The sequence below is a fragment of the Telmatherina bonti genome (genome assembly GCF_933228915.1).
Source record: "Telmatherina bonti genome assembly, chromosome: 8".
Taxonomy (NCBI): domain Eukaryota; kingdom Metazoa; phylum Chordata; class Actinopteri; order Atheriniformes; family Telmatherinidae; genus Telmatherina; species Telmatherina bonti.
The window spans coordinates 21,914,578-21,942,366 of record NC_136626.1 but is presented as its reverse complement, the minus strand read 5'-3'; the positions used below and the strand labels follow the sequence as shown (position 1 = coordinate 21,942,366).

The following is a 27,789-nucleotide window of genomic DNA, read 5'->3' as shown; positions in this document are numbered from 1 at the left end:
TGTTGGTACAGGAGGAAAAAGGAAAATGGGTAGTGGGCAGGGTTTATGTTGGGTTGAGGAAAAAAGTCAATTTCATTGGATCCGACGATTTTAAACCGCCGCCGCTCTTTTCCCAAATGTACAATACGACTGAGTTACATTGGAGTTTTGGCCTGTAAACATAGACTATCAATGCCTGTGAACTAGAGATCAGGGGAATGAATTGCTAGTTGAATGAAGAATGTTACCATGGAGATACAAGTCGCTTCACTGTCCTGGAGGAGGTAAACAAATATGGCGGACGGCTCCGAAGTAAGCTTCTGATTGGACTGCGTAAAGGCTGATTCCCCAATTATTTTTAAAAGAGCCCTAGACTGTAGAATCACATCAGATAAGGCTCTGCTAACATTGCAATACTTGATACTCTTCAACTCTGGACTGAAATATTCTACACAGTATACAGATTCATTAAACACTGTCTCTGATTGTTTTAAATCTTAAATTTGACAATGCAAACTAGGATAATTTTATTGTTTTTGGCATCTAGGCCAGATCCTGTGGGGAAAAAAAACTATAATACTTAGACTCTTCAGATCTTAAGTCCTTTATAGAACAGCAATTAAATTCTTTAAAAGGGCAATGTGGGAATTACTCCCATATTATGTTAATATTGTATATCTCATTGAAACTTACTGCATTGTAGCGTCTTCTCGTTTCGACAGCCTTTTATAACATGAGCCGCAGTCCATCACAGATGCTGCAGTCCTGTCAGCTAAGCTGTAGTTCAGGAGGAAAACTGGCCATCTCCCAGTTGAAAGACTAGTGGTTTGATTCCAGCCTGTCTAGACTACATGTCAAAATATCCTTGGGCAACAAACCGAACCCCCCTTTTTTCTCCTATGTGCTCATCAGTGTGTGATTATGAGTAGTAGGGAGCACTTAATAGATAACTCCCAAACAGTGCTGCAGAAATGGGTTAATGTGGCTTTTAATGTAAAATGTTTTGGGTGGTCAAAAAAAGACTAGATAAATGCTAATTAACTACAATCTCTTTACCACTTTACTCTTTTAAAGTTACGTTAGGTTTTCTGTTTAGTCACATATGTGAATGGTTGCCTGTGTCAGCCCTTTGATGAATGCAGTGCAGAAAATGGACAGATAGACGTTATATTTACACTCACTAACCTGATGATGCACAGATCATCCAAACGAAAGCAGGTAAAATAATGAGCAAATTTCAGTTTTTCAGTGCAAGAAAAAGCAACATCACAATATTATTTTTTATTTTGGTTCATTTTATTAAAACTTGTATTCTATTTATAACATATCACAAATATTCATACTACCCTACTTTGATTTCATTATCAAACAATAAAATGGTTGTCCTGGACAACCAGAAATTGACAATTCAAAAAGAAAAAAAGATGGGTGTATGGAAAACCAACATTCATTTGTTTTGGATGCTGCATAATAAAAGTCAGGATCTACACATACATTTCCTTCCTGCAACATGTGGCTGGTAGACCCTTAAATTAGTGACCACTGTTACCTATCAATACAACTGGGTACTAGCATAAGAAACTAAAAGAAAAACAAAAAACATAATTTATATTGAGCTGTGCTTGAACTTTTCAGCAGCATGTTCTTTTTATTTGATTTGTATTTCTATATAATGTCCATCAATGCACATTTGATATATGAGGTTTTACTTACCATTTTATAATACTTTAAGCCATATATTTGCTGTTTATGGACTGTAAAGTGTGGTAATTATAAGCACTACCACAACACTTAAAATTTGTTTTATCACAAATGTTTTAGGGAGTTTAGTGAAGATATTTTTCAAATTAATTTAACCATTAGCAGGAACAAGAGTCACATTGGTTTTGGCACAGGGATCATCCAACATCATAGCAGGGAGTGCAGCTTTACAATTGAGTAATGTGTAAACATCAAGAATCTCTTTTGTTTGTGTGTGTGTGCTATGTATGTAGCCCTCCCTTAGGAATGCCAAGCATATTGTTCTTCCCTCTGCTGTTTGACCATACCAGGGGTGAAGTTTTACAAAGGGAGTGAAAGACAACAGGAAAATCTCCAGTACATGGAGGGGCATCAGTAGTCATAAGCTGCAAGAAAGAAAGAGAAGAGCTGTTATCCATATCTGATTTTCAGTCTGAGCTCATAAGGAAGAGGAGCATGCGATCCGCTTCATAAAGAGAGATGAGTTCCAGGTTAAGAGGCATCATGCAGGCCATCACACCAAAGTGGTCTTACTTTCTATTGTGAGGATGCAAGTACTTGCTGCTGTGCCTCGGCTGTTCACAGCCTTGCACATGTACTCTCCCTCATCCTCTGGGAAGGTCTCTGGCAGATAGAGGCAGTACGTCTCTCCTCTTTCTATATACTGATAGTCCTCACAGTCTTGGAGCATCTCTCCTTCAAACCACCAGGTCACCTCTGGTTTGGGCTCCCCAGTGATCTTAACTGTAAATCGAACTGGCTCAGAATCCACCACCGACTGATTTTTAAGGGGCTTTTTAAACCATGGAGCCCCTGACCTGGCATGATCTTCATCATCTTCATAAGCTGCAGAACCATTAATGATGCTAGCTTCGTCCTCCCCGTCCTCCTCTTTCTTCTGCAAACAAATAAACCAGTTACAAGTTATTGCCAAGTATGCTCTCAAGCATTTGGACGAATCTTGTATAGTCTGAAAGATGAAGGACTTACTTTCTGTAAGGCAGCATCAATCTCCTGCTGTTCAAACTGCATTCTCTGCAACTTCTGCTCCTCTATCCTCCTTCGCTCCTCTTCCTCTCTGGCTTTCGCCATTTGCTGAAATCGGGCTCGCATGTCCACCTTCTGTTTGAATGGTGACTCCTCAGCTCTTGCAGAAGTTGTTTCTCCATCTTCCTCCTCCTTAAAAAACAAACATATGTGTCACAAAGATCATCTTTAATAAAATAATAATAATTAAGTTGTTTCATTTGGCTAATTCTTTTAGTAAAGAAAACAGCATTTTTAGTCTTATTAAACACCCAATCTCTTCATATTAACAGCCACATTCACACCTTCATACAGTTTTGTACAGCACTTTTGTGATCATTAACTTTTATCTCCATAATACAACACAACACAACCAACACATTAGGACTTATTAAGAAATTTACTTCCTTATTTGACATCTTGACAACCTTACCTCCAGGATCCTCTCAGCTTCTCTCTGTTTAATTTCATCATCAATGGCCTTCCTCCGCTCTCTCTCCATCTCAATCTTTTTCTGGATCTCCTCCTCAGTCAGCTGTTTGATCTTCTCAAACTTGGACTTGAGGTTTTTGGCCTGAATGGAGCCGGTTCTCTTGAGCTTTGTCAGCTCTTCGTATTCTTTGCTTACAACATCAGAGCTTTCATTTACTTCATCCTGTAAGAGATGAAAACATCCAATCAACACAAACTCTTTTTTTTTTGAGGAAGAAGGGAAGGATTCCACTTTAGCTTGGACATTTGATTTTGAAGTTTATTTTAACAAATGTATGAAATTATCAATGAATCAATTGAAGAATAAATGAAAAAAACACAAATAAAAATGGGTTTCCTGCTGCACATTTGGGAGAAATTATTTTAGTTTAAAACAAAAACGCAAGTAATCCATATGTATTTTGCTGTGTACAACAAAATAATCCAAAATACAAGTGCACTCTTTTAAATTTTATACTTACCTCGCCCATCTCTTGTCTGAGTTGCTCAAACTCCTGCTTCTCCTGCTCTAGTTTCTTTTTGCGCTCCTCTGCCTTGCATCTCCTCTCAGCTTCCTCCTTCATTTTCAAAAGTTCCTCAAAGTTGATTTCCAGTTTTCTAGGATGCAGAGCTTCCTGAGAATCACTCCTTATCATTCCCTCATCTTCATCCAGCACCTATTTATAAGAAACCCACAAAAACAGACATGACAATTATGGTGTTAATTAAATTGCAGCACATACAAGTATTCTGTCTATATTTCATTACGGTCTAAGTGAGGATTGTTCAAAGTTTATTATCTGCCCAACATTAATTTGAACTGTAGCACAAGCAAAAAGCTACGCAGAGTAATTTATTCTTGTGCATTCAAAGAAACATGCATCCAAAAACAGCAACAAAACAGTTGCATTTCTGGCTTTGGACTTTTGTACCCTTGTACAGATGGATAACACATTTCTGTGTATATTATGCATGAACAGTTGTTTTTTTTTTTTTTTTTTATCCCTTTTTTTCCACTGAAAAAATGGTGCATATTTGAAACAGAAAACATCTTACTGTTTCATCTCCATATGCAGACATTTCCTGATCCAGGCCAGGGGTCTTCAAGAAATAATTTGGACAAGGGAACAGCAGTGCATATGTTGTACAATTTTAGCCAAGCAGAATGATTTGTAGAACATAGAAAACAAATGTAGATGTAATATGTATCTGAGTATTTATGACAATAATAAAAAAAAGTATTAGCATAATGTGAATGATAATTGCATTATAGTTGGTACATATTTATTATTAGTAGCTAAGCTTTTGTGTATTTTACACATATTAATTAATTTATAATATGTTATGTATGACTCCTTGTGTGCCTTTGAGTGTAAATGCTGTTTAAAATCTTGTGACAGTACAGGTTTCTCATTGTTTTTTTAGAGAAAGCTAAGCAGATAATAAGATATAAATTAGGTTGAAGTCTGAACAATACCACTAACACTACTTCAACACACCCTAGCATGTTAGTGCTCAGCCAGATACATGCACTTTCTCATTTTTGTTCAGTCATCAGGTCTCACCATGCTCTTGCGGGCCTCAGCAAAGAGCCTCTTTTCTTCTTCCAGTCTCCTTTTGGCCTCCTCCTCGGCCTTCCTCTGCTCTTCCTCTCGTCTCTGACGTTCCAGATCCTCAAAGCTGATGCATATCTTCCCAGGTTTGCTACCCTCCAGATTCAGCAAGGCCATCAGAACCTCATCCTCCTCATCTACAAGCTGAGGAAAAACAAACAAGTGCATCAAATGAAATACTTGGGAAACTTCAAATATTGTAAAACCAAGCAATACTTAAATGCAGCTACAGGACAAATGTTATCTTAATGCATTATAATTTAAACTGGTTATTGGTAAAAGATGGACTATTGTACTCACTACTCACTTTTATCGAGAGCTTCTCAGTATCAAAAACACTGATGAGACTTTATAAAAACTTTCAGTTCAGTGTAAATGGACATGGGTATTGTACCAAGCATGTAGCTGGAAATACTGACCTAGGAGTAATTTAAGCATGAAAAGATTCCCAATGGATGAACCAGTGTTGTTTCTATAACTGACAACTTTAAAAAAGATCTGCTTTTCCTGTCAATTTCTGAGGGGGTGGATCTGTAGTGTAAAACTCCATCCATCCATCCATCCATCCATCCATCCATCTTCTTAACTGCTTAGGCCAGTTAAGGGAAACTGGAGCCTATCCCAGCAATCACAGGGCGAGAGGCAGAGTAAATCTGGACAGGTCATCAGTCCGTCGTGGGGCAGTTTGAAAATGATGCTTAATTGTTTGTTGAATTTCACTTGAAAGTTACATTACAATGACTGATTTCACATTTTATATGCCTTCTTGCTGTACGTCAAAAAAGTGAGATTGAAATTGGTTCCACTATCCAACTGCGTAGACAGATTGTTTTATCGCTGGATGTCATTATCCAGGCAAATGATTTTTGTGACAAATACAGATAAGTCTTTCGGAGATTAATCACTACTGAGCAGGGAATTCAAGAAATATAAGAGTGATAGCAGCTACCTAATTTAACTGGCAAGCTATTCCCTCTAGATCATTTCCTCAGGACCTTACTGAGGACTTACATTTTTCAGAGTATCATGCAATTTTGAAGTAATCTTCAAAAAATAAAAGAATATATTGATGGAGAGTAAATGACCATGCTCTTCCTGGCTTCAGCGAAAGCTTTTCTCTCGTCCTCCATCCGTCTCTTGGCCTCCTCCTCTGCTTTCTTGCGTTCTTCTTCCACCCTTTGCCTTTCAAGCTCTTCAAAACTCAGTCTCAGTTTTCCAGGACGGAATTCCTCTTTATCTTCCATAAGTGGCTGAGTGCTTTCCTCATCTTCTTCCTGTCAAAATAAAAGTAGTAAGTCAGCTCAACGATGGTTCAAACACCCAAATCCATCATTAAACAAATCTATATGTTGAGTTTATGAAGTATAAATCGAAGGATGTTTATGGCTTGCTAACAACATGATGTGAGGGTATACCAGAGAAAAAAATATTTATAAATTTGCTGTTCTTCGTTTTATGCAGTATATTTTCTTACCATTCCCAGCCTGGCCTGCTCAAAAGCCTTCTTCTCCTCTATCAAGCGTTGTTTTGCTTCTTCCTCCGCCTGTTTCCTCCTCTGCTCCTGCCGTTCCTTCTCTAGTTCCTCAAATGTCAGCTTCAGCTTTCCAGGAGTAACTGTGGCCTTCTCTGAAGGCTTCTCCTCTTCATCCTAATTCAGATTAATAGCGTATAAGATTCCATCATCATGAAAAGGCTGTAATAAATATGCAACAGTTTCAAGTGTTGATGTGAATTCCTGTGGAAAGCAACCTGTTGAACAACAGAGCGTCGCTTGGCCTCCCTGAAGGAGCGTCTGTTTTCATCGTAGCGTCTCTTCTTCTCCTCTTCTGCCTTCTTTTGCAGCTCCTCCTCACGGTTCTTCTCTATGTCCTCAAAGTTCATCTTGATTCTGCCTGGAGGTCGAGATGGCTTCGCTGGAACTACACGTACCAGTATTGTGTCATCCCCTTCCTAATAATTAAACAATAACCAAATGATAGCAAGAGTAAATAAATAAGAAATAATTGACCAAAACTGGTAAATCATGTTGAAGTTATGTTGACTGCTTGTGACATTATTGAGGGGTTAATATAAAAACTAATTCAAGTCACTTATGACGCAAACTCACATCTAAACTAGGAGTCAGGTCATGCATGTGGGTAGGAGCGACTCTGTGGGTTGAATGTCACCACTTGCAGTAGGTCAGTGATGGGATGCCAGCCTAAGATAGCAGAGTCTAAATAAAAGTCACAGGAGGGAAGTCTAGAACTAATTTTGCCACTGGGAGGTGTGGGAAGCAGTTGGCAGTCATGTGTTGTCGTTCCAGTTGTTTCTAAACCAGCAAGTTCCTGCTTCACAGCATCATTTTAATTATTACATCTAAAGCCTCATACAGTGAGATGGACAACAAAATTCAAGGAAAACAAATGAATAATACATAATCATTTTGAGAAAAAAAAAAAAGTGTGTTGGATACACTGTAGCAGGTGTAACATAAATGTATTTAAATTTAAGTTACAGCTTCGTAATCTACAGATCCAGTTTTATCTGAGTAAAAGAGCTGTGCTGTTCAGCCTTCAAACAACAGATTTATTTATGCCATATTTGTTCTGCCTCCCACTTTTTTTTAAGGACATCTTAGTTTCTAAGCTTCAAGGACTGCAACTGTGTTGGCAGTCTTAACTAACTTAATCCACTCTTTAAGTATATAAATCTTCCCACAGTTGTTTAAATTCATACTCAAAGTCCCAGATCATTAGTATAAAAACAGTGTGCTATTCCAGATGTCTAAACATCATTCACACAACATTGTTGATGTCAATCACACAATACAAGAGCAGGATTAGAGCACAGAAGTAGCAGGTAATTGCCTGTAATGGCTTATCTGGCCCAAGAATACTTACACAACCATTCCCAAGAACTACAGTGTAAACTGTTAAAACACATTGAAGGTCCGATTTACATGGTCATGTCTGTTCTGTTCTAGTTAGAACATTTGTTTGATATGTATAATATTCCTACCAAGTAACAGAGAATACAATGAGATGAAACAGAAGTGACCCATTTCTTCTCAGGTCACAGGTTGGTCATGTCAACAATGCCACTGTTGGTTTCAGACCTATATCCAGCCTTTGCCAACTGTTCCAATCTCAAAAGCCACTTAAAATAACTCATCCAAGTGGCAGTTGAGGATTACATTAAACATTGCAGATGAACAGCAACAGTGGACTAACCGTCCAGATGCAACACTGCTTCAATATCAAATATGAGAAACTTTATGAGCAGTTCACCACAGGTTTACTGACCTCAGCCGCTTTCTGAGCCAATTCTTTTTTTATTTTGGCTTTCTCCATGTTGTCCTGGGCCTCCCTTTTCTTTCTTTCTTCTTCCATCTTCTTCCTTTCCTCCTCTTGTCTTTGTTTCTCCATTTCTGCAAATTTCCCCTTCACACTACCTGAGCATTTCACAAAGCAAAACACCCGCCTTCAGCCACCTCTTCCCTCCACGTCTCTTATCTTTTTCTACCAGCTGCCTCCCTTTATGTGTCCTACCTGTTATTTTGGGGACGTAGGACTTTTCCACCTTTGCTGGTTTCACTTCCTCTTCCTCATCACTGGATGCGAGCAGTTCTTTTATCTGTGGCAGATCAGATGGACAGTGTGGTGAGGTTAAGATTTAGCTAGGATCATCTCTTCTGCCGTTCTGGAGCCATGCTGGTCCCAGCAAGAACATGGACCTAATCCCTGCTAATAGCAGGGTCATGTGGTCTGCTGTTATTTGCTGATTGGCCCACTGTGTTGTTGCACAGACAGGGGATGAGTGTAGGTGTCCAAGCCTGGCCAGCTATGGCATGGCAGTACAGGAAGGTTGTTATGTCTGAGTATCACTAACAATCCACTCACATAACACCATATCATTGCCTTTATTTTACCACAGTAAATCTCACAGACAAGCTGTTAAGCCTTGATCTCTTACTTGGCCCCACACTTAACCGTGTCACGTAACAAATCTGGGATTAAATATTTAAGGAGCTTTCTGTTATAATTGTTAAAACAAAAAAATGTAAGAAAACATGATATCTGCACCAAAACTAGGCAAATGACTATTCTCATTCTGTGATCATTTTGATTAACATTTTACAAAATAGATCTACAAAAAATTAAAACTTCAATTTGCATTTCTAGGCAATATGTTTTTCTTTGTTGAGGAAAGGTGTGCACAGCTAATAAGCAGCAGCAACACTTTGAGAAAAGAAAAAGTAAGATGCTACACAGGTTTGATGCAACGGTTACTCAACTTTGTACAACAACTATGGCCAAACTATCAAACTTTTTTATAAATAGTTAACTGCAAAAATATCAAGGAAAATAAAAGGCTCCGTCTGATTGCAAAATCCAGGAATCCAAATTCAAGGTAAAGATACCAAGAGCGCATTAGCTTCAATCATATTTCAGAGCTGCAGTCAATCTAAATTTTCCAACTGTGCAAAGCATCAGATGTGTGGAGACATGACAGAAGTGAAAGAGGGACAAAACCTCAACATGCACTAGCTTATCAGCAGCTACTATAGAGCCTAGCAAAACAGATACCAGATTCCAAAACAGAAGTCTGCCAGTCTGGTTTCACTTTATTATTATTATTATTATTTTAACTTCTGGTCTTGATTTTATGTTGTTTTTGTTGATGTTTTTTTAAATACAATTATTCTATTAGTCATGCAATAAAGTTACTTAGTTAAGGTTAGGAGAGTCTCATGGCCACTCGTTAATACCTATAAAAATAGATTTTATAACTGACATCTTTGCCAACGTTTTCTACATCGTAACAGATTTATCTCACATGCCCACTGAATACTAACTGAAGGCTGAAAACATTTTGCACCCACACTCTGGATTTTTTTCTCTGAGAAAGACTAAATTCACCTTTTCTTTGTTCAACACGGACATTAACTAGAAAAAAAATGCACTTTGATTATAAGTACAATGAAATAAAAATATCCTGGAATCAGTGTTTAAATATCATGTTTGCTAACTGATTTAGCAAATCACGCTGCAGTTAAGTCTCTGTAACTTATGGTCTGATATATTTTACATATAATTCATCTGGATGTGTAGTAATTGGAAGAGTGTACAACTCTTGATGAAATTATGAATTCAGTGGCTTGTGTGAGTCAGTCTTTTAGTATTCATTAATACAATTAAAAGTACCACCGTACAAAAGATACAAGCCAACATGATCAGCGTTTAATAATAGTGATTAATCAGTTAACTGACTATCTGAGTGATATTGCAGTGTACTGTATGAAGGGCTGAATTCTCACTCAAAGTGGCAGCTTTGTCACCTCCGTCATGCCTCATCATGCCATGCAGATCACTGTCGGCGGTTAGTGAGGTTATCGGTCTTTGACCTGCTGCTTCCTGCGAGTCCACTCCCTCTCCTTGATGTACTGGTCCTTCCTCTTTTGTTGTTCATCCCTGTTCCTCTGCCGGCTGCGCTCCTCCCTGGCCTTCTGCATCGCCTCAAACTTGTTGGTCACATCCCCCTTTTCTTTATTCAGCTTTGGCACGTAGCTTCTTGCCACTGGTTTTCTGGATCTGAGGAGTTTCTGTGGTGTAGGAATGACAGATATTTCATAGTCATGGTCTTGCTTTAAAATAGCTGAAAATGACATAATCTCCAGTGATTTAAAGATATTTTCTGTGTTTTTTGTTTTTACAGTTCTTCCTCACCTCTTTCTTGAATGTCAAATCGGAAATATTCTGGGTGTCATCCGTGTCAGGTTGTGGATCCTTATTCTTTGGTGAAACACCATTAACTGCCCCAGACTCATTGTTTTTCTCCTTTGAGGTGTCGTTCTCTTTGTCCTCCACACCATTAACGTGCGTTGTCTCAGCCTTGTCACTCGTTTTATCGCCTGCATGTTGAGGTATTTTATTGTTACTCTGCAGTAACTTCTTGCTGTTCTTCTCTGGATTGCTGACCGTCTCATCATCCTCCTCATGTGTCATGTCTTCTTCACCGCTCATGCTGTGTTCGCTTTCATTTGTCATATCTGCCAAGTCATGGGCATCTATGGCCGTAACCTGTGCCACCTCGGTCATGTTTGTGCCACGATGACAAGTTGACAACCAGGCTTTGTGATGGTTTATCTGCAAAACAAAAGAATCATGGTTCAAATCATGGTCTTTTTTCATGCTAATATATTTTACACACAATAAAAGCTCAATGAGCAACTGAAATGTGGCCAATATATGTAAACATTGGTTTTCATTTCATGGAATCCAAAAATGTGCACCCTAGATAATAAATGCTTGATGCACAGCTCATAGAAATATTAAGATTGTTCAGAGTAGAAAATCTGTAAAATAAGCCGACTTAGTTTCTGTGTTTCTGTGCTTGCATTTGCTGCTTATGTGATATGTGACTTTAACTGATTTTAACTAACAATCTAATTTAATTTCATTCCTGCCTCAAAATTTAAATAGATTTATTGATTGCACTTTCAGTTTTTAAGGCAGTGTGATATTTTTTTTTTTTTGTAGCTCAAGTAGCTCTGAAATAAAAATCAGAGGCAAAGACGACTGTCTTGCACCTCAGTATGTCAAGAAAGAGTGCAACAGAAGCTTGCTGGGCTCTATTTATAGACCACTTATAGGTCCAGAACATGTGATCATGGCTATTTCTGATGAGTGATAGGCAGTTGGACAAAGATCAAGCTGGCACCCTCGTGTCGCCCCATAGCCACTTGACAAAATGGCTGCAAGCTAGACTACTGTGTGGAAGGGAAGCTGTGTTGACTCTTTGTCATCCCTGAAACAGTCATTGTTTATCAGTATCTATGAATTCCATTTCTATTTAGGTATGATGATCATATTGCAGCACAATGTTGCTAATCAGATGTTTTATTATTTCCATGTGTGACCTAGACAAGAGGTCTGACTATTTTATAGGTCTCATAGGATATGGTGGATATCCAGCCCAACATACATAAATCATAACACACCACAAACATAGTACACTCAAATCACTCTACTTTATATATATATATATATATATATATGCACATGTCTATTTGCATTTTTGTTCATACAAATATATCTGATTGTTCTTTTTGTTTTTCATTGTACATACAATTCAGTCACTCATTACATGCTTGCTAATGCTGCATTACTAATCATTATTGTCGTCCATTAGTCCCAGTAAAATGAAATTATGTCTGGAGAGACACTGATGGGATAAACACCTGTCACCTTTCATAAGCTGCCTTGCAAAATGGCTTTTGTGCATTGTTATACCAAACATGTTTTCTAATCATATGGTTACATAATAAATCCTGACATCTTCTTAATTAGGATTTAACTCTATAACCTACAATCCAGTTATTCTGGGTGGATTTTTTTTTTTTTTGTTTTTACTCAGAGAATATTCCCCACATATTTTCATGTTTAATTTGAGCTGTAATTTTTTTTTTTTTATGACCTATGTCAATTTGAATAAATAACAAAGATTGAAAGTTCAGTTTTGGCATTTGTACCAAATGTCGCCACAGCTGGCAAAGCAAAACATGAATGAATAAATTATAGTTTGGTATGTAGGCTAAAGAGAAATGCTTATGTTCACTCATTGCTACTTTAAAAAAAAAAAATTAATTTAATACACTAAGAGTTTCAGTCTTTCAGTGTTTGTAGGCCACGTTGGATGGCATTTGGACATGTGGCCACAAGCGCAGCTCCAAAATGCTGCTGACGTCAGAGAACACTTTTATATTATTACATTTTTTTTCTAAGTCTCTTAAAGCATATTTGTTTAAAGCAGCTGTTTTTAAAGTTTTAATCATGAATAAATAATTAAAGGTTTTACTAACTTCAACTCTACCAAACTAAAAAAAAAAAGAAGTTTTTACCTCCTCGCTGTGTTATTATCCTCCAATTAAGATCTGAAAGAAAATCCTCTGGAGAGACTGGAAAGTCGAAGAAGTTCTTGTCAGACCAGAAGGAAAATCCGCGACATGCGACCAGCTCGACTGGCGGCTGCTTGTGGATCGGTGTGAGCAGTTTCCATAAAAGTATCGTTACTTTCCACCGGATACTGCATTCCGCGCGCGCCTGCAGAAGATTCAGCTGTTGCCTCCCTCGCGCACGTCTGCGCACACACGCACCCGCACCATACAGGCCCGTCCGGGTCACAGCTTTGTCACAGCTGCATAAATACAAGCCTTGTTAACCAATTTCCTTAAAAAAAAAAAAAATAAATAAAAAAAAAAAAAAGCAATTACAGTTTAAGAATATCAAGCAGCTGATAAATTGATTACATGCACGTGTTTATCACTGAAATGTGTTTGCTGGTCCGGACTTTTAGGTGTGTGAACACAATGTGGAGGGGGGGACATTCACCACTTGACACCTGGAAACCACTGCTTTTGAGTTTAATTTAATTAACTCTTTATTTCCTTTACCATTACTCAGATTGGTTACTTACTTTTATATATATATATATATATATATATATATATATATATATATATATATATATATATATATATATATATATATATATATATATATATATGTGTGTGTGTGTGTGTGTAATAATTGTATAGTAATGGTAAAGGACATAAAAAGACACAGACCTCAGCAGCATAAGGCTGCAAGTATGACTTGTTTGGAAGAGTTGCATGAGAACATGTAAGTAGATATGAGTCTGGACCCTAGTAATAGCTCCCAATATGATTTTTTTCACTAACAGTCAGTGTATAAACCACATCGGGAGCTACCACTCCATCTGGACTTATATTTCTTTATCACTTCTATTTTCCTTTGGTTCAGCACTTCGTTTTAACTGATTATGAACTTTCTTTTTGCATGAGATTATGGTCATATGCATTTGTTTTGCACCCTGCGATGGACTGGCGAGCTGTCCACGGTGTACCCTGCCTTTTGCCCGAAGACTGCTGGGATAGGTTCCAGCTTCCCCGTGACCCTCCATTGGACTATGCGATCAGGATAATGAATGAATGATACATTTGTTTTGCAAAGCCACGAGACCTGTGGAACAACATACCAGGTCAGATTGAAGATGCTTGGTTAAAATGCACAGCAAACAAAGCACAGAATAGCGCAACACTTAACTGTTTAAGTTGGTTGAGGTGTGATGATCTGGGATTGCGCTGCAGCAACGGGACATGAACATCTAGTCATTGAGTGGACCACAAACTCCTCTGTATACCAAAATATTCTCATGTCAAACGTGTGATCATGTGTTCAGCAGCTTGGCTGAGATTGAAAGAGCTAGAAAAACACAGCAGCTATTCCACAACTAAACATTTGAAAAAGAAAAGAATCCAGGTGCTGCAATGGTCAAAGGTCAGACCTCACCCTTACTGAAACCTGCCTGAGACTTCTATCCAGTCAGCTGGGTTTTTCTGATCAAGTTAATTCATTTTTTCATGAATTTGTGAATTGGCTTGAACAGTTTGTTGTTCTCAGATGGATGAGTCTTAACAGAATAAAAATGAACTGACTTGAATTGCATTATGCATGCTTTGAGATTACTTTGTTGTGAAATATTGTTTTGCAAATAAAGCAAATTGGAAATGAAAAGGAAATGTTACAGTGAGAGCTCATGAGAGTTGTCTATAAATTAAATGCTGCAAACCTCAGTGATGTGGAGTAAAGTCATTGCTTCAGTGTATTGCTTGTTATTACTGCATCACAGGGTGAACTTAGTTTTCACACATTCCCTCTGACTTTTGTCTATTTTTTTCCATTTTAGAGACAGTATGTTGCAACGTGTCATATTGTTAATTTGAGGTTGCACTGAATCTAATTAGCGCCAGCTTGCTGGTTTTTTTTTTTTTTTTTTTTTATTAAGAATAAAAATGATTACTTTTCTTTTTCTACATGCAATAATATAATACTACAATTCCAAATATAGCTGATAGAATTAAAACTATATCTTTGTAATGTGCTTATTTGTGCATTTGGTGTCATTTTGACTTTTAAAAAATGATGCATTTAGCACATACTGTTATTTTATTCAATAGTATTTCCTAACACAAGGCTAGCTGAACAATTGGTTAAAATAGAAAATAGACAACTGTTTGGGAGGGGGATGGGGGACTGTAAGCTAAATGCAGACAGAGATTATTGTTATCTACTAGTTGCTACTTTAGAACCAGGATGCCTGACTTATCAGCTAAAAGGAATGCCAACTTGCCGTTTGTTTTTCCAGTATAACGTATATTTTGCAGTCGCTGTGATGTCCAATGACGGTTAGATGATTGCATTGCTGTACCACACAAGATGGGTGCATACAACCGAGTTTTAGCATAAGAAAACAACAGATAATCCTTACTTTTTTGGTATCAAAGCTCCATAAAAACTATTATAGAATCCCTCTCAGTGATTATAAATCTCTTTGTTTGAATTGCAATGAGAAAGTGCAAAGCTAACTGTACATGGATGCAAATAGAAATGGTCTGTAGACACATTTAGTCTGGCACCATGCACAGCTGCTGACTCACTGACCAAGCTGGCATCTGGCAGTAAATGCAGAAAGTCTTTATACAAATCTTCTTACAGTGGTATATGAGAGGTGGCATACAAAAGCTTTGACAGTTGTGTTGCTGTTGCAACTTTTGTAATCTGGTGTGACTTTTTTTGTTAAACTAATCCAAATTTACTTTAATGTGTTCATGTTTAAAGGCAAATGTCCGCGTCTAGTTAAGTGATGAAAGTGACATCATTTTAGCAATAACTTGTGTCCGGTCAGATGGGTTGAGGTTTCAGGAAATCCCCAACTGGATGGCCAAAGCTCCAGCTAATACTGTACTTAGAAAGAAATCTGAGAGTTGTCTCACTGGAAAAGAATGATTTAAAGAAGTCAAGGCATGAAAGGTTTTGAACAGATCATTCAAAAAGAAAGTAAAGATCATACATAAGACAGGGTGTATTGTCGCAGACCAACTAGCTGATGTAATTCAAGCTCATGGCAGCAACAAAACTTTCTCTTATCTTTGTGATAAGTTTGCTGTGGGACAAATGTTCAGCCTTTTTAAATCCATTTTTACTCATTAAATAAATACGGCAACCAAAGAATACATATTTTTAATGCATTTTTTTTCACATCCTGTTAAATTAAGCATTTTATTGGGTTTATTCTGTGAACTCAGGACACTTTGGGCTCTGCCCCGCAGTGCTGTGGGGCAACAGGGACGACAAGGGCACCGCTTTAAATAGCACCACAGCTGTGACAGCTAATCAACACTGAATGGACAGTTAACCTGAGTCAGACTGGGCTGTAGCCTCAGCTGCTCCAGGACAACCCCGACACCCCTATGAATATATTTGTGGTGGTACAGCCCTGACCCCTTGCTGAAGCTCCAGTAGACTGCTTCCGTGGGTCAAACAATTTCTGTGCAGGGGAAGGGACACACCTGTCCACAAGCTATACGCTAAGTAGTTACATCCAGATATATCTGGTCATATAGACAAAAATCTCCAAGGATTTGTTATGCTAATCACACAGATTGTCTGTAAATCTTTCAAAAATGTTGATGCTTTCCTAACCCCAGTTCTCATAACACACCATATCACAAGAGCATAATCGAATGACTAATTTAAGTGTTATCTCTGCCAAAGAGGTTATGTGTTTGCCCACATTTATCTATTTGTTTGCACCATTATGCAAAAACTACTGGTCAGATTTTTATGATTTATGTGATTTGGTTGAACTTTTATAACATGTCTTGGAAATGGTTTGGAAGGAATTCCAAACACAACAATGTTTATAATGATTCCTTATAATATGAGTGGAAATAAATTGCTTAGCCAAGGTCTATGTTCTCCATCGGGTTGTCTGGCTTATATTTTTTTCCATTTTTCTCACTATTGTACCAAGTCAAGTGACAGGTGTAATAGCTTCAAACCATCCAGTAAAGCTTTTGTGATCTTCTTATTGATGTCCTACAAAAATTATACTTATACATCAGTCTGTGTTCTAATGTCAGGCATGTTATTTGTGTCTATTGTGTTTTCATTGATAGGCAAATCATTTGTGAGTATTTTGTTAAAATAAAAAACAGCTATTGATTAACCCTTGTGACTGTGACAAGGAAGTTATAAGTTGGACAAATATGCAAATCTGGATCTGCACAAATCTGCAAATATGGACTCATGGCAGTGTGCAGCCCTGTGGAAACACTCCACAACAAATGGCAAGTACAGCTGCTCTGCTTACTTAGAGTAGTTGCAAAATCTGAGCTTTGTTTGGTGAAAAGGAGAAAAATGCAATTTGAGGTACAGGAGTGTTGTTAACAAACCATATGAGAGTGTGCGCTGGCTTTTATGGCCTGTAATATGAAAAACAAGCATTTTATTTTCTACACCTACATGTGTCTGAAATCAGGAGATAAAAAGGTGAACGGTCCTGCATTTTTTTCTCGTTTGTGCAGTTTCAGTTTCTCTCTAGGACTGCACAAGTAGAAAGTAGTGTCACAATTTCCAAGCAGCGTCTGCCAAGTGTTCAGCTGTCATGAGTCAAAGAAGCTGCTCCACCACATAACAGGTGCTGCCTGTAAACAGAAGAACAGACAAAACTCTGACCTAGATGGTTTGACAGACCTAACAGAAAACCTTCCATCTTGTATAGTAAATTTATAAAAATGTTATTAAAATCTAAAAGTGAACTAAGATAATTTGCATTTGATTGTAAATTTTAAGAAAAACAAAGTTCTCATTCACTGGCTTGTTCACAGCACTGTGGAGATGTTGCCTGTGTTATGGTTATACACATAATGCAGGCAAAACTTGTCACACTCATGGGTTTTCACTCACATTTCAATAGAATTTGAAATGATCTTCTGATATAATCTGGAAAGGTGTGTTTTCCACAGCTAATGTGAATACAGTCAAACAATATTTTTCAAATATCCATTAAACAAGTGAATTGAAGTTCTTTGACTTTTTGTATCAGAAATTCAAAAAGCTTTCACTGCCCCCTAGTGAAAACAGCTGAGCAATCACCTCCGAGGAAGGCACTCCTGACTTTCAGTTGAAAAAACAGATCAGCATCCCATCTGGAACGTGAAACAAGGTGGACAGACAAATTGAGTTTAAGCTCTTGTTACAGAAAGCCTGTTTATGTATATTGACATTGTGATTGTCAGTTTGTGTCATCGTGTCAGAACCAATCATCAAGTCAGACAGAAGGAATTTACATCACATGAATAAACTCCTGCTCTGTCTCGCTTTCGCGGGCTTCAGACTGACACAAGCATATGAAATGTGACATACGAATTAGCTGGATGAGTACTAGAGTCTGAGTATTCCCCTCTCAGAGAAATTGTAATTACTTGTAGTTAAAATGTGTTTTGCTTGATATAAAAGTAATTGAATTCATTCATTACAAGTAAAGATGGCACTGTACCGATGAATAGAGGTGGACATATTTTACAAAAAATTAAAGAGAAAAATATAAAATGAAGGACAAAAGCTGTGGCAAATCCTTTGCCTGACTACCTGGCATGAGCTTGGCATAATAAGCAAATACTGCTTTTATAAAGCAAATAATTGTGATGGAAATGCAGCTAGTGTGGTATAGAATATCATTTAAAGATTCAAGGAATCAGAGAACTCTCTGTACACAGGGGCTAATATGCCAAAAGAAATGGAAAAGTCAAGATCTTTGAGCTCTGAACTGTAGGTTACTGCATTAAAGAGAGATGAGATTCTCCTCTGCTTGGACTCAGAAACACTTCTGAAAGCTATCATCAATAAAGTTGTTCATTGCCTGTCCCCAAATATCGACAAGCAGACCGACAGAAAGACAGACAGACAGACAGACAGACAGACAGACAGACATATGAAGCATTACAGTAGTAAAGTAGTGGTAATTGTATAAGTAGCAAGGCCGGATTATCCAGTGGGCATTATGGGCACAGACCCAGGGGCCCACGCCTACGTGGGGTACGTGTGGGGGCCATATGGGGCCCACTTAGGGCAAACACCAGCAGTTTGGACATAAAACAAGATGTATATAAAAGCCAGATAGTTACACCACAGTGTCAAGTGTATTGCCATTGGTACCATTGACTGAGAGATATTAGAAATGTTGTTTCACAGTGTATCATTCCCAATTTTCTCAATGAAGGGGGCCCCTGGAAAACTCTGGGCCCAGGGGCCTGTGCACTTTTAATCCAACCCTGATAAGTAGTAGTAATATAATTATTTTGGTTTTTTCCCCTGAATTACTAAAATGTATCATTGTAGTAAAACAAAAAAAGAAAAAAAAATAAGTATTTTATATACATTGTACTGATAATAATTATGAATAATGTTAATAAGAAAATGATTAATTGAAAAGATATAGTTTCTTGAATTATGTTGTATTAATAGGTAAATTGTACTTGAAACGTTAGGTTATAACTGCGACCCCGATTCTGGGAAAACTGAGGGAGGCATCAGCTTTCTGAAGGAAACGTGTGAGTGACTGAAAGCCAAACTAAGGAAGGCTTCTCCGCTTGTACTCATGCGCAGTCTTGACAGCGTCCATCCCATCGACGGGAACAACTTCCTGGTCCGGAAATTTCTGACATTATCGCGATAGACCGACTGCTCTGCAGTTCAGCGGCAGGCCCTGACGTTGGAATGTGAAACTACAACTTATTTAGCCGAAACCAACTAATTGAAAATCATCGGCTGATTTGTTCAGAAATATCACAGCTCTGCTCGGGACTCAGACATGCTCCGAAGTGCAAAGGAAACTCCTAACATATAGTAAGTTTATGGAGCCGTCAGTGGCTAACAGTCGCTGGTTGTAGCATCGCTAGCTGGCTAATCCATAAACACGCAGGCTTGTGACAGCTGAACAACCAACAAGCTACAATTAGCATCTGCAGCGTTAGCTGGCTGGCAGTTTGTGGACTGACTTAATCTTATCTAAACAGATGTCTTGTTTATGGGATTGCGTTGCTGAATTAGTTGCAGGTGACATCGGGCCATCTCCCAAGAATAGTAATACTGTTTCCGGTTGTAGGCACATAGCACACAGGTGTGGTTGTTTGTTTGTTTTTTGTTATGTACGGAGGTGAACTGATGCTGATAACTAGCTTGCTAGCTAGCGATGGCATGTCGTTGCTTGGTGCAAAAGTCTGGCTAAACAAACAAGAGACTGACAGGCAGAATAATTTTGAACTGTACTTTAAAGATGTGTTATTTAGGTTTACACTGTATAAGAAGGAACTAGTTGACCAACTATTTTTGTGCAATCTTATCCTGCTATTAGCCAAATTTTATATCCATAAATGCAAAGTTACTAAAACTATACCCTCATACATCAGCTTCATTATAGAAGTAAAACTATATATTGGTACTCTATCTTCTTCCTCCAACAGTAAACCCCTGAAAACAATGTCACTTTGTTCTAAATTCAATATTTTCTTATAAATTATATGCTTCCAAATATTTGTAATTTTCCTGTTGTGTATACAACCCCTGGCATCTGCTAAATGTTTCCATTATGTCTCATAATGATGTTTGTTATTTGTTATTTTGTTATACCGCTGCAATGACGAGAATACAGATTTGTTAATAAAAATAATTGTAAAAAAACAAGAGACTGACAGGCAACTTGCTTGTTAGCGCTAATAGGAGTGCATACCAAAACATCAGTTGATTTTCTATCTGAGATTGTCTCTTTTGTAGTTGTTTTTTAAGTTAATGCATACATATGGACTTAAACTTAAACTCAGTTCTCCACCACACAAATGGTAATTATTTGATATCTATATGTTGAGATTACTGCTGACACATAGGGTGCGTTATAGACTATTTATTAGCTAACAGTACTGTCAGGTTTATTACAGAATTGACCTGGCATGCCATTTTAACATCGCTTTAGTTATGCATCTTTACATTTTAGGGGATGAGACGAGATTGGATATTTCAGCATTTGCAGCTTTGGGCGCGTTGACTCTCTGTGTTGGCTCAGGATGGCGCAGGGAGGCTCTCAGCTCGACTACCACATCCTGCAGGACCTCAAGCAGCGCTTTCCAGAGATCCCAGAGGGAGTAGTATCACAGTGCCTTCTGCAGGTAAACACAATTTATGTGTTTCCAAGTCCTCTCAGAGAGGCTCTCTCTCATTTTAAATTATATTATTTTTGTTGTAGTTTAGTGTATAAAAGCTATCATTCATTTAATATTAATTTCCTCACATTTGAACTTTTGATTACCTGTTTATATTTATTCATATCATGAAATAAATATGCTGCAAGCTCATTGCCAAACAGATCTACCAAAGCAAACAGATTGTGGAGACATAATTATGTAAACAGAACAAAGAAACAACAACAAAAAACTTTAAATAATTTTGTGTCTTGTGCCTTATCAGTTGGGAAAAAGATAGGCGTCTGATGCATAATATTGGGTTAGAATGGTTCTTTCTTGGGCATTGACTGATCATTGTACTCACTAAATCCTCATCTCCCACTGACAAATCAGTATTGTTTGTCCAATGTTTACAAACCTTGATCATTATCTATTATAGTGATGTGGTGTGGTAGCACGATGAACTCTTGAACTCTAATTCTGAACAAACACTGAACTAATAACTGATATACTGCTTTCTAATTCTCTCCAAGAATAACAACAACCTGGATCTCTGCTGCCACCTGCTGGCTCAGGAGAGTAACAGATACCTGTATGGAGACTTCCATCACAGTCCAGAGGAAGTGCGACTGAGCCGAAACCACATGCTACCCATTAACCTGGGCTACCCAGGTTCAGATGCAAGCAAGTCAAATGGAGGAGGAGCAGGAGTGGGACGTTCCTTAGTGCACAGCACCAGTGACAGTCACATTGAACCCCAGCGCCCCAGCTACCCTGAACCTTTGTCAGCTCCTGCTACCATGGCCCCATCCCCTGGATACAATCCTTTTCTTATGAATGATCACAGTCGCTCGGCCAGTACACCAACCCCTCCACCTACAATGCAAGGCATGTCCCCTACATATGCTCCTGTTCCGCGTTACACTATGAACCCTATAACAGTTGATCTTTCTCAAAGTATACCCAATGTCCCACAGGCTCTTCAGATCCCTCCTGGGCACTATGCTAATAGCACCAACACAACCCTGTACATTCGACCCTCCCCCTCCCAGAGCCCACAGCCTGCACCCTGGTCCTCTTCAGGGGCAACTCTCTATCAGCATCAGCAGTCCCCCTACAGTACTCCTACATATGGCTCGCCTTACAGCTCCCCACAGCACCAGGTCCAGCCACAGCCCAAACCACAACCCCAGCCACAGCCCACGCACCAGCAATATGTCTTTCTTCCTATTAGCTCTCCAACCCTTCCCAACATTCCCTATCATCACCAGCAGCAACCCCAACAGCAACAACAGCAACAGCCTGCTGTTTACAGGCCGTATCACACAAAAAACCCTCTTGCAAAACAAATAGAGATTACCCTTGAGGGTCCACGACCTCGCAGCAATTCACCTGTGCACAGTTCACATCCCCAGGGAACGCTTTACATGGCCACCAGTCCTTCGCCCAGCTCCCCCTCCAGGGGCATCACAATGAGTGGACCAGGTCCAGCTGCATTCCACCCTGGACTGTACTTTCAGCATCAGGGCTCTGCAAGGCCTCGACCTGCCTCTTCCCCTCAGCCAGGCCAGTCAGCTTATACCTATAAAATGAAAATGTCCCCTGGAGGCCAGGCACAGAGGCCACCAAGCTCTCCTCCTGTCGCTGAAGCAGAGTCTCTTCTAAACATAGTGGACCAAGGTGAGCACAACGCCGCCCCTGCACCCATCCTGCCCATCTCTGCTCTGCCAGGCAGCAATGCCAGTCAGTTTCAGCAAATGCCACGACGTTCAAGCTCAGGCTCTGATGACTACGCCTACACACAAGGTAAAAGATTCTTAGGTTTTTACTTCATATTTCCTCATGTATGAGACTGTGGCTGTGTTGATTTTTGTGAAACAAAGTCATGATAAACCAGTCATCTGAGAATTGCACACATACGCACACTTATATAAACAGCATAATGCTTTTGTATTATGTTGCCATAATCAAGTCACATGTTTGTTTACTGAAATGGTGTAACATCCGAGCGCTAAGCTAACTAGTTGTCAATTCAGCTGATTTTTGTTAAATTGTCTTGCCCTTTTTTTCCCCATTCGGTGTGTATTCCTGCAGCTCTTCTCCTCCATCAGCGGGCTAGGATGGAGCGCTTAATGAAAGTACTGCTGCTGGAGAAGCAGAAACTAGAGCAGCTGAAGGCTGATGTCAATAACATGGAATACGACGCCCTACAAAGACGTTTCCGACGAGTAAATTCCACAAATCTAATACCTAGGGTAAGGACTGAGCATGTGTTTGTACTGACAGATATTGCTGAAAATGGTAATTTTTCATCTTTTTGGACTTCTTTTTTCCACTTGCTAAATAACGTGACATGTTCTGAAATGATCAGTGTTAGTCGTTACTTAACAGAAGTAATTAGTTACTCGTTGCTCATTACTTCTGTAAATTTGTAATAAGATTACTTTATCCATTAACTGCGTTTGAACAGTAATGTCAATTCTTACTTTATTTTCCCGTTTCTGAATTTACTGTGTAAATACGTGGTGTATATAACATGCAGACATGTGCTGTCTGCAGGAAAAAATATGTCTCACTGTGAAAATCCACCAACGTGATAAAAGAGCTATGATGAGGTCATGCTGTGTTGATCCAACCTCATCAATTAGGTGTTCTTCTGTAAATCAGAGCTATTAACATTTTCCTGAAAGAGCCCGCCACCCCCCTCCCATTGATCTAACTTCCAGGTCAGGTCTCTGTTGTGCACTAAAGGAAAATTATATCCGTTGTAAAATATCTTGTACGCCATCTGCGTTTTCAGATCTCGTTAGTTTGCACAGCAGCTGATCAATTATACTGACCAGCTAATATAAAGCATAGGATTTTCCTGTAATTCTTATCTTTAAAGTAAAAAAAAAAAAAAAAAAGTTAAAGTGGAATTAAAACTCAAATGAGTTATAATCCATCTTGCTTTATTCTATAAAGTCTTTAATTGTACACACAAGATGTTACTTCAGTCAAATCGATCTCTGTGGCAACGTGTCCAGGCAAGGACACACACACACACAAACACACACACAAGCAGCACATACACGCAGCACATACACGCATAACTTAAACAGATCAGTACTTCACACACAGGACAAACACGGCTCAGGTAACACAGGATAGCACGTTCTGAGAGTAAGGTAATTTTGTTACTGATATTTTAAGTATAATACATTAATTTACTTTTTTAAAAAAGTAATTGCCACCAACACTGGAAAGGATCATCACTTTCTGTTAAATCAAAAAGCGTATTTTAGAGTTTCTATATGCTGTAGTCATTGCAACTTACTTGGCTGTATTAATAAAAAGACGCTCTAACACAGACTCAGGCAGTTAATTTTGCCATATGCGCTCTTCAGATATGGAAATGGAATAAATTAGATCTTAACTGTCCACGTTTGTCTGAACTAACTGAACTAATTTGGACTGATTGCAGCCTGAAGAGATGACCCGACTCCGAAGCCTCAACAGACAGCTGCAGATTGATATTGACTGTACGCTGAAGGAGACAGATCTGCTGCAGTCAAGAGGTACACGATTTGGCAGACACATGCAGGCACATTTCTAAATAAACCTTTTATGTGTGTTTCTGATTTATTTGAAAGTATTGATTTAGAAAGAGCCAAGCTCTGAAACGGTCATAACCGAAATGATGGATAAGGATCTGTCTTGGTGCATAGCATTAGCGTAGCGTAGACGTAGCGTTCAGAGAGGTCAAGCTGGTTCGTAGAGGGTCAAGGATCCACGTTTTACCTACTCTATGGTCCATGCAAAGAGCTTGGCTAGTGTATCCTTACATAACTGATTTAAGCATTTACCACGACCTGTGTAGAGATAAATTGTCATCCTTTATCTGTTTACCAAAGTAGAGATATAGGAGGCTAAAATAGTCTGTGTGGCAACGTTATCATGGGTGACCACTTTACATGCAGTCGGCCCATTGCACTCAAATTTTGGGTATTGTCAATTTAACATAAAAAGATTGAATCCTCTCACTGAGAATGTCTGTGTCGTTATAATTTAGGCATTGGCTTATTACTGTAATATCAATTCTCGTGACTTCCCTACTTTTAAGCCCTGGTTTTAATCTGCAAATATTCTTTTTGCTTCTTCTGCTTTTTTTTATGGATAACTTAAACATGAATGACTAAAACCTGTTATTTAGAAGAAGCTAATTCAGTTTTTGTCATATAATCTAAAATAACATTGACAAACAGCCTGTATAGATGGATATTTTCAATGTTTTTCTGTGTCCTGGAAGCCGCCTTCCAATCTGTGGTTTTATTCAGGTGGGTTAGTTTGGGTACACTGCTTCAGCTATGAGAGCTACAGTAAAGTAAAACCCAAGACAGTTAGTTTTAGCAATAGACCCATGTGTGTAAGCAGTTTTTAAATGTCATAAAGCTGTAAAGGAACTTATATTGACACTAGTGAACATTTTATGACTTGAAAATATTTACAGCAAGAACTTGCCCCTAATGCAGTTTTATGATACAGATTAAATGGCAGGAATTCTAATTTTTACTTTTTTTGAGGGCTTTATATATTTATTTTTTAAAAAGTCTCCCCACAATCCTGATGTGAATTGAAGCAGTCAGAACTCAGTCAGAATGCAACTAGTTGGACCTCTGCCTGGAATACTCACTCCTAAACATCCATTCATTTTCCTAACCGCTTAGTCCGATGAAGGGCCGCGGGAAGCTGGAGCCTATCCCAGCAGTCTTTAGGCGAAAGGCAGGGTACTCTCTGGACAGCTTGCCAGTCCATCACAGGGTCACACAGAGACAAACAGACAAACCTACGCTCACACTCACTCCTATGGGCAATTTAGAGTAACCAATTAACCTAATATGCATGTCTTTGGACGATGGGAGTACCAAACTCCACACAGAAAGTCCAAGCCTTGCCCCAGCTGAGGATAGAACCAGGGACCTTCTTGCTGTGAGGCCACAGTGCTAACCTCTATGCAACCGTGCAGCCCACTCCTGAACAGACAAATGAAAAACTCTGTATCTGATTTTTGTTTTCTCTCTTATTTTCCTTCACAGGAAAGTTTGACCCCAAAGCAATCAACAACTTCTATGATAACATTCAGCCGGGTCCAGTAGTGCCGCCCAAAACTGGGAAGAAAGGTGAGAGATTTAGGACATGAAAGTCAGTTGTGACACATTTTTATTAATTGGTTGAAATAAGGGAAGAAAGACTTCTGGGATGGTTCAGCTCTTCCTTACGTTTCCTTTGACTCCTAAAGATAGGGAACCTTTTTCTGTCTTTTATTTGTTTAGAAACAAAGACTGAAAGCTTAACTAACTTTGCTCTGTGTTGGCCTCCAGATTTGTTGGCATGGTAACATGATGATATCCATGTTATCATGACTTAAAGGTGGAGTATGTAAGATTTTCAATATTTTCAAAATAAATTAACTAAAAAAATAAATACAATCATAATTAGTTTTTTTTTTAAACATGTAGGTTCCAGTCTGTCCATATTTGATGTGTTATTAAATTACAAGTTTAATTAATGACAAAGACCCTTCTTAAATGTTTGCCTACCAGTAAAAAAAAGTGCTTTTTGTCATTTGTCATTAATTAAACTTTTAATTTAATAACATATCTAATATGGACAGACTGGAACCTACATGTTCAAAAAACTATCTAGTTATGATTGTAGTTATTTTATTAATTTATTTTGAAAATATTGAAAATCTTACATACTCCACCTTTAAATTTTATTGCCTTATGCATCACTTGAGTGACACCCTAGTTTTATTCAGTCTTTGATTGACTAAATGAATGTAGCATGTGATTTTTATATTGACATTTAAGACACTTAAACTGTGTTTTTTTTGTCAGAAGGAGAGCAGGCCTCCAAGCCAGCACCGGTGCCCCAGAGAGACGAAGACTTTGAAGGCGCTCAGTGGAACTGTGAAAGCTGCACCTTCCTCAACCATCCTGCACTCAACCGTTGTGAACAGTGTGAAATGCCACGCTACTCCTGAAGCTAGTACTGCGCTACTGCTCACTTCTGCCCCATCCTTTGCGAATTCTTGGACACCATAAGCTCCAACCCTCCAGAGTGTGTCTTGAGGTCTTCCCCTGTCAATCAGTATATAAGCCCCTCCTACCTACCGAGGAAGCGTCAGTATCCCTCCGTCGTCTCAATTTCTCATCCACTACTCCTGTGCACTAGGATCTGTTCTCTTCTGTGGATGATGAATCTGTTTAAAGTCTTTTGGAGACTCCCCTTAAAGGGGTACACTGCAACTCTGGCATTTAGTGGGACAGACTTGGTGAGAGGTTAAAGCAGTTTCAGGAATCTGGAGATGTGACTAAGTTTTACCTAGCGAACACTCCACACAGAAGTGAGTGTCTGCCCTGTTTACACTGTGCTCATTCCTGAACTCCAAACAGAGGAACTTCCACGTTAAAGCGAGCATCTGACTCTTTCTGACAGAACAATGAAGCAGTATGAAAGGGGTGATTAATGCGAAATGTAGACTGTACACTGTATCTGGCTCTGTATTGGAGCTCATTTCACTGAAAGAACACTAAAGACACTTGCATAGGAGTATATTCCTGGTACTTTTATGCACATTATGCCACCATGTATTACCTGTTAAAGAGATGTTCATTTCCTGTGCAAATGCCTCAAATTGCTGTACTTAATAAAGGAGCCGATTATATGTGACTCGACCATGAAGAGGTTCATAGTTTGTTATAATTATTTCAAATCAAACTCTTTTTTTTTTTTTTTTCAGTACATGTTTATTATGTTGGTAATTAAACCAGTGCGAATCAGAAACACAACAGTAAACAGAAGTTGCATTCAGGGACACTCTGGCAATGTTGC

The 27,789-nt window shown here is 38.6% G+C and overlaps 2 protein-coding genes across 6 annotated transcripts; one reads left to right on the top strand and one right to left on the bottom strand.

Annotated features, from left to right (window-relative positions):
* Positions 1-1,746: 1,746 nt before the first annotated feature.
* nexn (nexilin (F actin binding protein)) lies at positions 1,747-12,849 on the bottom strand (the record flags this gene model as incomplete). 3 transcript variants are annotated; one of them, XM_079244926.1, is made up of 15 exons in its annotated part: positions 12,712-12,849; positions 10,538-10,957; positions 10,216-10,413; positions 8,360-8,444; positions 8,114-8,262; positions 6,579-6,779; positions 6,304-6,477; positions 5,915-6,103; positions 4,782-4,973; positions 4,273-4,317; positions 3,699-3,893; positions 3,179-3,400; positions 2,710-2,898; positions 2,254-2,617; positions 1,747-2,105 (listed from the first exon to the last, which is right to left on the bottom strand). In XM_079244926.1, exons 2-15 carry the CDS (start codon positions 10,907-10,909, stop codon positions 2,092-2,094), a joined length of 2,589 nt encoding a protein of 862 aa, XP_079101052.1. In that variant the 5' UTR covers positions 10,910-10,957; positions 12,712-12,849. The 3 variants fall into 3 exon arrangements, with proteins under 3 accessions (XP_079101052.1, XP_079101051.1, XP_079101053.1); XM_079244925.1 differs by lacking the exon at positions 1,747-2,105 and having other exon boundaries at positions 2,234-2,617; XM_079244927.1 differs by lacking the exons at positions 1,747-2,105; positions 4,273-4,317 and having other exon boundaries at positions 2,234-2,617.
* A 6,597-nt stretch (positions 12,850-19,446) lies between these two features.
* On the top strand, positions 19,447-27,610 carry tab3 (TGF-beta activated kinase 1 (MAP3K7) binding protein 3). Of its 3 annotated transcripts, none has more exons than XM_079244453.1 (7): positions 19,447-19,582; positions 20,727-20,898; positions 21,447-22,719; positions 23,008-23,168; positions 24,377-24,470; positions 25,989-26,072; positions 26,796-27,610. In XM_079244453.1, exons 2-7 carry the CDS (start codon positions 20,797-20,799, stop codon positions 26,936-26,938), a joined length of 1,857 nt encoding a protein of 618 aa, XP_079100579.1. In that variant the 5' UTR covers positions 19,447-19,582; positions 20,727-20,796; the 3' UTR covers positions 26,939-27,610. The 3 variants fall into 3 exon arrangements, with proteins under 3 accessions (XP_079100579.1, XP_079100577.1, XP_079100578.1); XM_079244451.1 differs by having other exon boundaries at positions 26,793-27,610; XM_079244452.1 differs by having other exon boundaries at positions 19,455-19,582; positions 20,706-20,898; positions 26,793-27,610.
* The last annotated feature ends 179 nt before the right edge of the window (positions 27,611-27,789 follow it).

What these genes read in the sequence shown, in the direction of transcription:
- tab3 (XM_079244451.1), top strand. Translation starts at nt 20,797, where the DNA reads ATGGCGCAGGGAGGCTCTCAGCTCGACTACCACATCCTGCAGGACCTC. An exon ending in CCACAAATCTAATACCTAGG is followed by an intron (nt 23,169 to 24,376) that starts GTAAGGACTGAG and finishes GACTGATTGCAG; the next exon opens with CCTGAAGAGATGACCCGACT. An exon ending in GCCCAAAACTGGGAAGAAAG is followed by an intron (nt 26,073 to 26,792) that starts GTGAGAGATTTA and finishes TTTTTTTGTCAG; the next exon opens with AAGGAGAGCAGGCCTCCAAG.